Source organism: Uloborus diversus, chromosome 8 (assembly GCF_026930045.1).
Source record: "Uloborus diversus isolate 005 chromosome 8, Udiv.v.3.1, whole genome shotgun sequence".
Classification (NCBI taxonomy): Eukaryota; Metazoa; Arthropoda; class Arachnida; order Araneae; family Uloboridae; genus Uloborus; species Uloborus diversus.
This window is the reverse complement of record NC_072738.1, coordinates 79,410,713-79,423,780: the sequence shown is the minus strand read 5'-3', so window position 1 is coordinate 79,423,780 and position 13,068 is coordinate 79,410,713. Positions and strand designations below refer to the sequence as shown.

The 13,068-nt window shown below is 33.8% G+C and overlaps 1 protein-coding gene across 1 annotated transcript in view; it reads left to right on the top strand.

Annotated features, from left to right (window-relative positions):
- LOC129227836 (nucleoporin NUP42-like) overlaps nucleotides 1–7,068 on the top strand; it is a 31,520-nt gene extending 24,452 nt beyond the window's left edge. Inside the window, exons 5-6 of the mRNA XM_054862450.1 lie at nucleotides 3,972–4,020; nucleotides 6,676–7,068. Coding sequence (XP_054718425.1) covers nucleotides 3,972–4,020; nucleotides 6,676–6,995 — 369 coding nt within the window. The 3' untranslated portion in view covers nucleotides 6,996–7,068. The remainder of the gene's footprint in view (nucleotides 1–3,971; nucleotides 4,021–6,675) is intronic.
- Nucleotides 7,069–13,068: the final 6,000 nt, after the last annotated feature.

Genomic DNA, 13,068 nt, shown 5'->3' with positions numbered 1-13,068 from the left:
TAAGTCCAATACACAATTAAATTAGCATTCGTTCTTTTTGAAATGATTTTCTAATGGTTTCGATGTAGTTCACGAATATCACACCGATTGATATTTAAACGTGATTGAAATTTAAGTAAATTTTCACCGTCTGAAAGTAAAAAAAACATCAAATGGGGAATACAGATAATCTTTCTGAGCTACCGCGAGATAAGAGTGAGCATTCCAATACCCTCTCATTCCCAATAGACTTTCCAATCCGTTTGACTTGCTGTCACATTGTTTACAAAAAACTATTTTGCCCGTCCAGAACATTCTTCCTTTCTTTGATGCAAACCCTGGTTAGTGCAAGCAAACACAAATCTTTTTTGTGCTAAAAGAAGGGCGTATTTTCTCTTCTGCATGGGCTAGTATGACACTTGCTTGATGTCTCTCACCCATTGTAAAGGCAATGTATCAATACAAAAGACGTTAATTAGTTTAAAAACTTGAAACTGAAATATACTGCGCTGGTATGTACACTCGGATGACAGGAATTACTGCTGCTTTTCCAGCGAATTCAGAAGAATAGTTTCCTTTTGTTCATTGACAAAATAAAGAAGAAAAATACCTTCTCTGAGCAATACCATATGTTTTCAGAAATAGTTTCAAACTTAAAGCAAAGCTTTTATTCCTTATTTTAAGCTTAAATATTTCGGGAGACAGAAGAAAAGGGCGATATATCCAAATGAGCGATATAACGAGGGGCTACTGTATTACTTTTTGCAGAAAAGCTTAAACCAATAACCTTAGTGAAGAATTTATTTTCCTTCTTCATGAAACAAACAAGCATAACATCAACCACAAAACTATGTTTCTGCTGACTATGCGAATCAAATGTACAGGGTACGGCAAAAAAAAACCCGGGGCAAGCAATTTTTCATGAAACTTTATTAAAAATGAATAAATTAACAAAACATAAAAAATAATAATATGAGTAGAACTTTAGCAGTCAATAAATTCAATTGGTTTTCAAACTAGCAGCCTTATGCAGTAATACAGAGATGTAGCTGCTTATTGAATTTTTCATTCAAGGGCCACAAGTCCTTTAATCAATCCTATTCTCTATAAACACATTGGTTTAGAGAGTTCAAACTTACAAGAAGTTTAGGGTAGAGCTTCGACTCCTAAATAGGCCATACAGTGTAATAAATGGGATTGAAGTCTAGCGAGTAGAGCGTCCACTGAAAAGATAATATCATGTCGAAAAAAATGCGCCTTGCACTCTTGTCTTTTTGCCCATATGAATTGGTGTGGAGTTCAAGAAAAATGTTCAGTTTACATTGCTGAAGTGCTTTTAGGCCCACAGAATTACAATAACTTCTAAAATGTCCTTCTGGTTCACTTTTTGATTCATTTTACTGCCCTCATCCACGAAAACTAGAGATTTTTTTCGCTTTGCTGATTACATCACAGACCAAGCCTGACTTCGGATTTTGGCGATATTTAACATTTTTTAAGGTGCTTGTCTACAGACCAATTCTTATTGTTCTGGGGGATATGAGCTGGTTGATCTCTTTCAGCGGGGCCTTGCGGCCCGTCTCAAACGTTTTTGGCATCTTTGGAGTCATACAAAAGCCTGAACTTTTTAGAACTCATAAAACTTCTGTTTCAGCTGTTTTTCCCTTAGTCGCACTTATCGGTCACAAATTCCCATCTTACAAACGACTGCTCTCGTGGAAACCCAAGGATTTCATTGAACTCACTTTTGGATGACCTAACGATTAACTCAAATGTTCATTGTTCATTTTGTCAACTTTCCGGACATCGACGATCATTTCCAAGCCACTCGAAACGACATACTGTTTCAAATACAAGCAAACGAACTGTCGTACTACTTGGTTAAACAACTTAAAATAGCAGGTATTTTATTTAAAATTGTAAGAAAACAGAAAAACAATACATAAACTAGGAAATATATTGTAAACTCTTTTCTAATAAAGTGAGAAACAAAAATAAATTAGGCACTTATTAAAATGAAATTACCTTTCTTCTATTCAATGATACAATTTTCGTCCGATATCTTTTTTTGCCCCACCCTGTGTATTGCCGTGCTAAGCAAAAAAGCGGAATTTGAAGTTGGGCTCAAGCTGAGAAAAAGAGTGTTTTAAAGTTTGGCTCTTCCATATATTTGATTCAGATTTCTTTTTTTTTCTTTTTTTAAGTTCTTGATCAAATGACCCTAAAACATTTTATTTATTATGTAAAATACAAAACAGAGAACAACTTGGTTCTAATAACTCAGTTTTGTTCAAAACATTACTCAATATTAACGGTTGAATGACGACTGAACTTATTTCTGGTGTTTGACAATGAAAGCTCTCAGTTATAAAACAAAAAGTTTTTTTTTCTAATTAATCTTACCTTTATGTGTATTTCTGTCAAGCAGAAAAAGATGTGTGGATAGCATATATTTTTTAATGCTTTACCCTTTATATGTTCCAAGAAACACAGAGCTATTAAGAAACCCTAATTTTATTCATAAAAAAAGTCAAAATTTCCATTTTTTCCAAATTTTTCCGAAAAAAACCAGTAAAAAAACTGTTTTTTCCACCACTTCAAAATTTTCGGAAATTTTACATCTCTAGATATATATCAAAGTATCGGATATTTTCGAAAATCTGATGATATTTTCGAACCTTGATTAGGGGCCTCCACTCCTTCGTTGCCCCGGGGCCTCCACATTTTCAAATCAAGCCCTGTCAAGAACTGAGAAAATTTTCATTGCAGCAGAACTTGAAAAGGGGAAGGAATCAGTTTGTTCAGTTTTTATTTCAGATATTAATTTATTTTCATTTATAATTTTAATTTATTGAACAGTTAAAATAGTTTAATGAAAATTTATCATATAAGCTTTGTGCTACAATATGATTAAAGTGAAAAACCAAGGTATATAAAGCACAAATTTTGAAGAAATATTTCTTTTTTTCTTCAAAATTTGATTTATTTACGTTGGTTTTTCATTTTAATTAGTTAAAATAGTCACAATAACACTTCAATGACGATACTAGGTATTAAACTAGATGATTATTGATGAATTCTCGATTATCCGAAAATTTTGATAATCCGAAGTAGGTTCGGTCCCAATTACTTCCTATGATCAAGGTTCTACTGTAGTCATATTTAAAAGCGGTCTCTTTTTTACAATCACGATTTTTTTGAGGGGGGGGGGGGGAGGGATAGGGTTTGTTTTTACGTTAAAAATTTTTTGCAATTCCAAATTCCCTGACAAATGATCATGTCGGAAGTTTTCTGACCATTAAATAAACCAAAGCTTGTGAATTCTCACATTTGCTTTCAGTTAGTTATAGTTGCCTAAATTTGTATTGTTTTAAAAATTTGTAAAATGGTTCCTTTAGTTGTATTCTTTTATATCCTTTATATCAAAAAATATATCCAATGAAATTTTGCTTGTTGATTTTATAAAGTATCATTATCATTTAATTTTTTATTATTATCACTAATAGCGAATAGGGAATTTACTTTTTTGCGCTGTGTTAAAAAAAATGGCTACCAAAAGTGCAGTTGTTACAATTTTATGTGACTTTGGCAGCCAGTGGCTACTATTCAGAATTCCTAGTCCAGAGCTTTATGGGAGAGACAATTTTATGGGTCAACATCACACACAACCTTTGGTTTTAACTAACATATATTTCAAATCCTAAATGATATTTTATGTAAATACAGTGAAGCACCGTTTATACATTTTTGAAGGGACTGTATGAAAAAAGCGTATAGATAAAGAAACGTTTAATAGGTATAAGTTGTTGTGCATTAGACTCTGCAAAGACCTACAGCCAATTCATAATAACGTGTAAAAGGGAAACAAAGAGTGCTTCAATGTTCATGTTCAGACTATTATGACACCCCTCCCTTTCTGGAAGGTAAATGATAGCTGCATTAGTGAGTGAGCTTGTCTTTATAATATATTTTAAACTATATTTATTTTTCAGGCAAGGATAAGGAAAGGAGAAGACTTGAGTAAGGAGTCTACTTTTGCTGGTAATTTATTTTATTTATCTTATTTCACTGATTTGCATTAAAACAGCTCGGATAAAAATGTTGCAAATGCTATTCATATGCTCAGCATTTATATTTGTGAGCATAATTTTTAGCATCACATAGGCATTCTTATTTATTTCTTAATAATGTGTTATTTTACAGTTAGAATGTTATAGCAAATTCTGTTCAACACTTTTTTTGTTTATATTTATTTAAATCAGTAGCCTTAGTAAGATACAAGGAAATGAGAAAACTAATTTCTTAATGCAATTGAGAAAAACTAAAATGAATACATGAAATACCGGCAGTAATTTACTGAAATGAATGTTATAAACATAATCTACAAGCAGACTAGAGCAAGGCAGGTCTTTATTTGAAAACACTTTTATTACTGGCAGCAAAATTCTATTCTTTTTAAAACTTACTAGTAGTGCATCTGATTTATTTATGGGTAATGGATTTTTTTAATTAAAAAAAAAAAGGAAATTATTGTTATAAAACATTGATATGAATAAAATTTGTATAGATTATTCATAGCATTAATTGTTTAAAATTTTCAAAAGTTGCCATTTTAGCTTACTAAAGCTGCATTTTGTAAATATCAATTTCAAGAAATTACAGGTGAACATCACCTGGACCAACGATTTGTGGCAAAATATTATGACCCTCCCTCACCCTTCAGATTTGTATGCTCTTATTTTAATAAAGACCCCCTCCTAAACCGGAAGCTGGATCCACATTTGATATTTACTAATCTTTATGCTCTCATATGAACATTGACAGGGACCAATTCACACACCGGGTTGCCCCGGGGCATTGACAAATGTGATGCCCCCCCCCCACAAAAGGAATGTGAAGTTAAGTGTTGGATATTATTTTGATAGAAAGAAAACTTTAAAATTTTTAGTCGCAGATCTAAAAACTGTGATACAAATGGTAAAGGTAAATCATAACGTACTGTAATATGCTTTCATTTAGTAAAAAAACTGTCAAATGACAAAACTTTTTTGTTCCCTTTAGTTGGAGGCCCCGAACACTGGTTCCTAAAAAAAGAAAAAAAAAAGGATGACAGAAAATTGGTGCCCCCTTTCTTTTGGTGCCCCGTGCTCGTGCCGTGAATGTCCCGCCGTAAATCAGTCCCTGATCGTTGTTTATATAGCAATTTTTTTTTGCTAGGGATACCATGATTTGCATAGGCTTTAGGTTCCCAACTGGTGGGGGATCCCTAAGGGTTTTCCAGAGGCATAAAGGGAGTTCACAAAAATAATATTGTAATGCTGGAATTTTAACATGCTTAAGCAATAAATAAATACCTTGGTGCCTAGGAATAACAGGAAATATCCAACATTGTTGAGCACAAATAAGCAGATTACAGAATACACGTGTTTTGGGGTTTCAGTAGATGTAAAGACATCCATGGACACCGCGGCCGGGGGGGGGGGGGGTTCGAGGGATCTGGACCCTCTCAATAATTGAGAGTCAGACCCCCACAAAAATTGAAATTTGTTTAGATAAAATCCATTTCTTTGGGGGAACTTAGACATCTGGCTTTTTCATAATTAGCAACATATATATTCTGGTAGTATATGGTGGCTTAATTGAACATCTGGAAGTCTTGGATTTTTTTCAGGCGCGTGAAATGTCGGACCTCTCAAATTTTAAAAAAGGCCATACTGCTAGAATGCTTCTAGCTGGAGCAAGTGTAACCGAAACAGCTCAACTTTTTGACGTTTCTAGAGGTACAGTGTCTAAGGTCATGACAGCGTTCACAGAGCGCGATGAGACAAGCTCGGCAAAGCAAAATAGTGGGAGGAAGGAGAAGCTCAGTGGGGGGGGGGGAAAGAGACCGACGGATATTGAAGCGGATTGTAAGGTCTAAAAAATGAACACCAGCAGCAAAAGTGACCGCAGAACTCAATCAATATCTGGATTCACCAGTGTGAATGAGGAACACGAGGATGCAGTTAAACATGTGCCTTGGGCAGCACTGTCACCTGACCTTAATATAATTGAACCGTTTTGGTCTATTTTAGAGCAATCAATATGGTATTGATATCCTCCACCAGCACCTCGCCCAGAGCTTTCACAATATCTCCATGAAGAATGGTATACAATTTCGCTGAAAACTATTCAACATTTGTATGAATCGATTTCTCAGAGAATCCAAGCTGAATTGCATGCCAAAGGCGATCCTACAACATACTAATAAAGAATTCCTTATAAATCTCAAATGTTTCCATTATTTTGATAACTACCTGTATATATATAATATTGTCGTCTCAGAGCAACAGTAGGATATCTTAGTGTTATTTCTGGGATTAAATGTCTTAGTGTTGCTCTGAGGTAACGATATATATAAACAATATACTATGATGCTTAAAATGTATTTAAACAGTTCTATCACTTTTTTATTATTTCATTAGTGTTGTGATTGATTTTTTTTTTTTTTGGGATTAATAGGATAGTGAATAGAAAATCTTTGATGTAAACGGAACTTTAATTCTTAACTCTAACCAAAAAGAGAAATAGTTTTATTAATTTCCCCATTCTACATTGTTTCTCTGATTTCTCTTCATCTGTACATTATTTGTTTATTATTATGGTTATTGTTATTTAATGTTTAAGAAAAGTGCTTACATTGTTCTTTTTTCCTAGAACCACTCTCTCTTTTCCAAAATGAGACGGAAACTATGATATCAGAATCAGTTTCAGACACAGCTTCCAACTTCAGTTTCAAGCTTCCTACAAACGATTCTGCTATTAAAACATCAGCTGCTTCATTCAGTTTCAGATTGCCCTCTCAAGCCGGCTCTAAACCAACTAGGACAACGTCTTCTTCGCTGCCAGTTACAGAGACAGAGAATTATACCCCTCTGGAGCAGTTAACTGAGTCGGAAAAAGAGCAATTCTTAGCCTCAACTTTCACATTGGGGAAAATTCCTACAAAGCCACCTCCAAGTGCTTTGTGTTTCTGAGTTTGTTTTTTTATGAGCAGTGTAGAATATATTATAAAGTCATAATATTTAAAATTGTAAATAAAGAAAATAGTTTATACAGAAATTCCTAAATAGTTCATAGTTTTCTCATGTCTTTCGAGTATACTGCGGTGCTAAGCGCAAAAGTCATATCTGTAGTTGAGTCCAAAATGAGAAATTGTGGTTTCAAGTTTTGCGCCTCCATGTATTTGATCCAGATGCAACTTTTTCAGATTTTTTTAAATTTCCCATTAACAAATGACTATAAATCATTGTATTTAGGTGAAGTATGTGACAAAGTATCAGCTGGTGACTGAAGACTTTTGTGCTTAGCACGGCAGTATACTGGTATTGTATCATTTGCCATATACTTTTTATTTTCCCAATATGTTAGAATGCATCATAAAAGATATCAGGTAGGGACGCACCAATTGTTTGATGGTAATTGACTGCAATAATCCGATTTGCCAGTTATTTATAATTGGTCACAATTTGCCAATTTATCTGCGGAAAAAATATTTTTAAAATACACTTTTTTGGAGTATTCTGTGGGCAAGAAACTGAATGAATTTATGAACATTAAACAACGAATGAATAATTTACAGCATTGATTCTCTAGTATAAAAATACACTGACCAAAAACAAAATAAATAATGCAAAAAGTAAATAAAACTAAATTAAATATTTTTACAAAAATCCTTGCAGCTGACAAAATTATATTTTCTAATTTGAATAAATTAGCACATATTTTCAATGTTGCAACATGTTTTAGGTGTTGATACTTTTTTTTAACCTCCTACCTTCAGCATGGTGCTTCAGATTATCTTAGAATTTTCATAACTGAACATTTGAATTCTCAGGTCTAGTTAACATAATGTAATTTCATTAATATTATTATTAATGTAATAATTTTGTAATTGGCTCAGAAATTGATGAAATATTATTTGGAAGAAGAAAATGGCGAACAATAAATCCTCATTCAGAAATAAACAATTATCTTTTTTTAAAGTCGAAATTGTAAAGAAAAAAAAAGTGTAGCGAGAAATAGTAGTCTTTTTAAAAATGAAGATCATCATCAAGATCATTAATCGACTCTACCGATTATTGACAGCTGATAAATCGGAAACTAATTAGCACCAAAAATACATCTAACTCAATAATAGCTATTTCCGAAGTATTTTGCCTTGCAAAACACAAAAATCACCATAAAAAAAGTTGGGATTAGCTATGGTTTTCAAGTACAGAGCCAACTAGGATAGTGAAATCTCACTAATGCTCTTTTTTTCCTGGCAGATAAAATGCTTGCCATGGGACTGACTTTTTCGAAACTTCGACCCCTGATTGAGATTGAAAATCTCACTACATAAAACCAAAATGGACTTCAAGTACAGTATACTCCCGATTATCTGTGTGCGGATTATCCGGTTTGTGGATTATTCGTGCATCATTTCGGAATCGCACTTTTCTAAAGCTTCGATGATGTTATCGATAATATCGATAACATCATTGAGGAAGTTAAAGAAATCGAAGGTTTCGAATCAGTTGACGCTGAAAATGTCGAAGAGTGGTTTGAAAGCGACGAATGTGAATCAGGATTTCAATGTCTAACTGTCGAAAATATCATTGAACTTGTTACTGAATGAAACGCAAGTGATGATACCGAAAAGGAAGATGAAGAACATAAAGAAAATACAATTTCACATTCTACTGCTCTACAATCTGTGTAACATTTATTGGATCACATGAGTAAAAGAAGTTACGATTATGGAGAAATAATTGCAGTAAGAAAAATTCGTATGGACATACGCAACAATTTAAACAAACAAAGAAAACAAAAATGTATCACCGATTTTTTTTTTTAAGCAATACATTTTGAAGAAAAGTTCCTGGTTTGTGCGAGTATATGCATAGTTTTTTGTAATTTCCCCTTAAATAGTTACCCTGCATATTCCTTAAATGATTTTTCGGATTATCTGTGTTTTTTGATTATCCGTGCTACGCTGCCCGGTGATTAGCACAGATAATCGGGAGTATACTGTAATTTAAATTCTGGGAAGAGAAATGCCCAAAATGAGCCTCTAATAGATCCACCCCTTTCTGTTTCCAGCCATGTTCACTCTGCTGGGAATAATGAAGAACTTCGTGAAAGCTGTGAACAAAGATGGTTTTCCAATACCTTAGAGGGAAATTTCCAAGATTAAGGCAATTAAAAATGAAGCGTTTACAGCACCAAACCAAAAGCAACCTCTGCTTTCGGAAAAATAAAAATTATTAAACAAAACAGAGACCTATTTAGCATTTATTTCACATGATGTTTTTCTTTTTAATCTTACCTTCAAATCAATGGGTGGTTGTTGTGTATCTTGGAAGCAAGACCTAATAAAAAAATCCACTACCATATTCGTTTTTCTCGTCCCAAAATTAGTAGGAATTGAGTATCTAAATCCAGAATGCAGGCAAAAAGTTATTTTTTGTTGCCTAGTGAATTGGCCAATTTGCTTATCAGCGAACTCCTAATATCAGGATTGTTGACTTAATATGTACTAGTTCATTTATTTTGAGGCTTTCTGGGAATAGCAAAAACATGTATCAGGGTTCGTACGGGTCATGGAAATCCTGGAAAGTCATGGAAAAAATATAACAGAATTTCAGACCTGGAAAAGTCATGGAAAATTGACATTTTCATTGAAAGTCATGGAAATTTATTTCAAGTCATGGAAAAATTTCTTGGACAAAGAGAAAGGAACAGTAGCTAAAGGAGCATTAGAAATCTTGAGTGATTTAACAGTATAGCACGTAAATCTATTAAAAGTGGAAAATTGAACGATCCAAAATTCAAATCTGAATTTTGAAATCTCATTGCACCCACTTCTGTCACAGCCGCTTGCCATTTTTTGCGATGTGATTTTACTGCCTGGACATCACTTATTTTGAATTTTCTGTTATTTTCAACACTTTTTATGTTTCAAATTCTGTAGTAGCAAAATTTCACGTTCTTAGTTTTGCCACGCCCACTCAAAAAAAAAGCAATTCAATTGCATGCGAATTCGATTCCATCACTCGTAAGGACTTTATTATTAAATTTATCAGAGTTTATCTTAATTTGTTGAATGTTTTAGAAAATAAAGATCCTAAGTCAGGCGATAGAATACAGAAAGGAGGAATTCTAATGCTCTAAAACAGTAGTGCCCAACATACGGCACGCAAAATTAATCCATGCGACCCACTGCTACATTCAATGTCGGGAATTAAACGTGTTCTGGAAATTCTGAACCTATTAATTTATATGCATTTGAAAATATGCAAATTTGTAAACAAAACAAATATACTTTTGAATCAGAAGATTGATTCATTACTGAATGGTTTTTTCAAAAAAGATCTGGTTTAGAAACATAAAGAACTAAACTATGTGGCTTTACTTCAAAGAACCAAAATACTGTCAAGTTACGTGGAAGATTAAAGACACTGTTGACACTAGAAGGTAACTTTTGAAGCAAATTTATTGAAACTTAGTGATGACACATTCAACCTTTGTCCCATTCAATATCATTCTGCCTGTTTAAAAAAAAAAATCAGACATTTAAGCATCATCCTATTCGCTTCACTGAATTTTTACTTTACTTAAATTTATATGATGAAGACGAATAAGAATAGTTTAGTTTTTTAAGTGTGCACTTATATTTTTTCCATTACGAGTAAGTGCTTCAATGAGGCTGTGGCATTCATATAGACATTTTGCTTAATGCTCATTTCCAAATATTACCAAGTTTGAGATTTAATAGTGCTATTCTCTTTGTGTAACGAGGTCATGAAAATTTTCATTGAAGTCATGAAAAAGTCATGGAATTTTTTCATCCAAATAGAGTATGAACCCTGATTGTATTATCAAATATGGACCCAGTAAACTAATTTAATTTTAAATGAAAAAGAAAAAAAAAAACACTTTCTATTTTATTTTGTGCCACAAAAAATTCTGGAACTCCACTGTTTGGTAGGAGAAAACGTTGCTCTGTCAATTTAAAGAGAGAAAATGCATCGCAAATCATGTTACTCAATTCTCAGAAATAAATTCTTTTGCTTAGAAAAAGAGGGGCCTTTGTATAGGGTTTTAAATCCCGAATCTCGCGGGATTATGCAAAATTAAATATTTAGCGAGATTAATCCTGCGGGATTAAGAGCAAGATTTCTAAACTAGTATGTTGCGGCCATCACGAAACTTTCTTATACATACAGTGAAGCACCGTTTATACTTGCATGTCCTCTTTTATGCGTTTTTATCAATTATACGTTTTTAAACTTGGTCCCTGCAAAGTCTAATGCACATTAAACTACACCTATTTTACGTTTTTTTGTTTGTACGCTTTTTTCATATAGTCCCATCAAAAACGTATAAACGGTGCTTCACTGTACTTCTTATGAATTCTGATCTCTCCCCGTGCTGGACGAGGAAGTAATATTCTCAGCAAAAATAAAATTACGCACACAAAAACTTGTCGACCGTCCCAATTTCCGAATCATCGCAAAAGCAAAGCAAAGACCGAAATATGAAAGTTATTTTCAAAGCCTTGCTTGGATTAAGTACGAATATTTTATTTGCTAGCAGACATAAGATAGTAACAATTAAAAATTTTGAATTACTGAGATAGTATTTCCGATCATTTCCCAATACAGTAAAACCTGTAAAGTTGACTACCCTTGTAAGTTGACCACCTGTCTATGTTGACCACATTTGTCAGGAACGGAATTAGTCCTATCTCATATAATGAAGGAAAACCTCCATAACTTGACCACCTGTCTATCTTGACCACTAATGTACGCCAAATTTGGTTTGGAGTATTGTAAAAAACCCTTTATAAGTTGATCACTTGGTTTATTTTTTAAAACTTTCTTCAGCAAATTATTTTGTTCTATTATTTATTTATTAATTATTACTATTATTATTATCATTTCTTTTTTCTTTTTTTTTGAGCAATCACGATTGCTTATTGCTTTCATTTGACTGTTTTTGATGTCCTATCATTTTATTTTCCCACCGCCACCCTCCGCACCATCACCGTGGACCGGCTGGCTCATCACGATGCTGCTCCTATAACGAAAGCCGTCTCCAGGTTGCATCCATGTCCTACACACACGCGTACATACACACACACACAAACACATACACCTATACACCTACACACACATACACCTACACACACGCATACATACACAAACATACACACAACTACCCACACATTCCTGCCTGCACACAGACACAAACACATATGCCTACACACACATACACATACCCCCCACACACACATACACATACCCCCCACACACACATACACATACCCTCCCCCCCACACACACATTCATACACACAACTACCAACACACTTATGCCAGCACACAGACACAAACACACATAACCCGTACACACAACCCCCCCCCCCACACACACATGCCCACATACACACACTCGTGATTGCGAAAAACATAATTTGAATTCAAGATGTCAAAATTCAAATTAATTTTATATATATATATATATTTTTTTTTATAGCTTTCTAAAAATGTTTTTAATGCTTTAATGACAGACTAGCATTTTACTAACTAAACAGCAGCATAAAGCTTATGCTGCTCTTTATTCTCCAAACTTGTTTTTCATTTGTTGTTCTATTTGAGATAGCTTTTTGTACTCTGTTCAATGAAAATAAGTGTCAGTAGAAAAGTTCAAAGTCTTTTCTTTCAGTTGCAATATGTTGTGGCACAACAGAAATTGTGCTAAAAAAGCAGGCCCGGATTTATACATTTTGGGTCCCTCTACAACAAAATATGTAGGGCCCCTCCTTAGTGGCCAGCAGTGTCTATTTGTAAAGTGAATAAGCTAGTTTTTTTTCTATTTTTTCTTAAATTTCTAGGGCTGTTAGCCCCTTTAAGCATGCGGGCCCTCGCCCTGCGGGTACGCAGATCTGGACCTGCTAATGAGTGTTTCTGGTGCAAGGGATTAAGAGATAGGACATTTTAATTTTGCCTTTATGAACTGGGAGAGTCGCGCTTATTGCTCTTTGTGCTATAAGTTGTACAAAAAA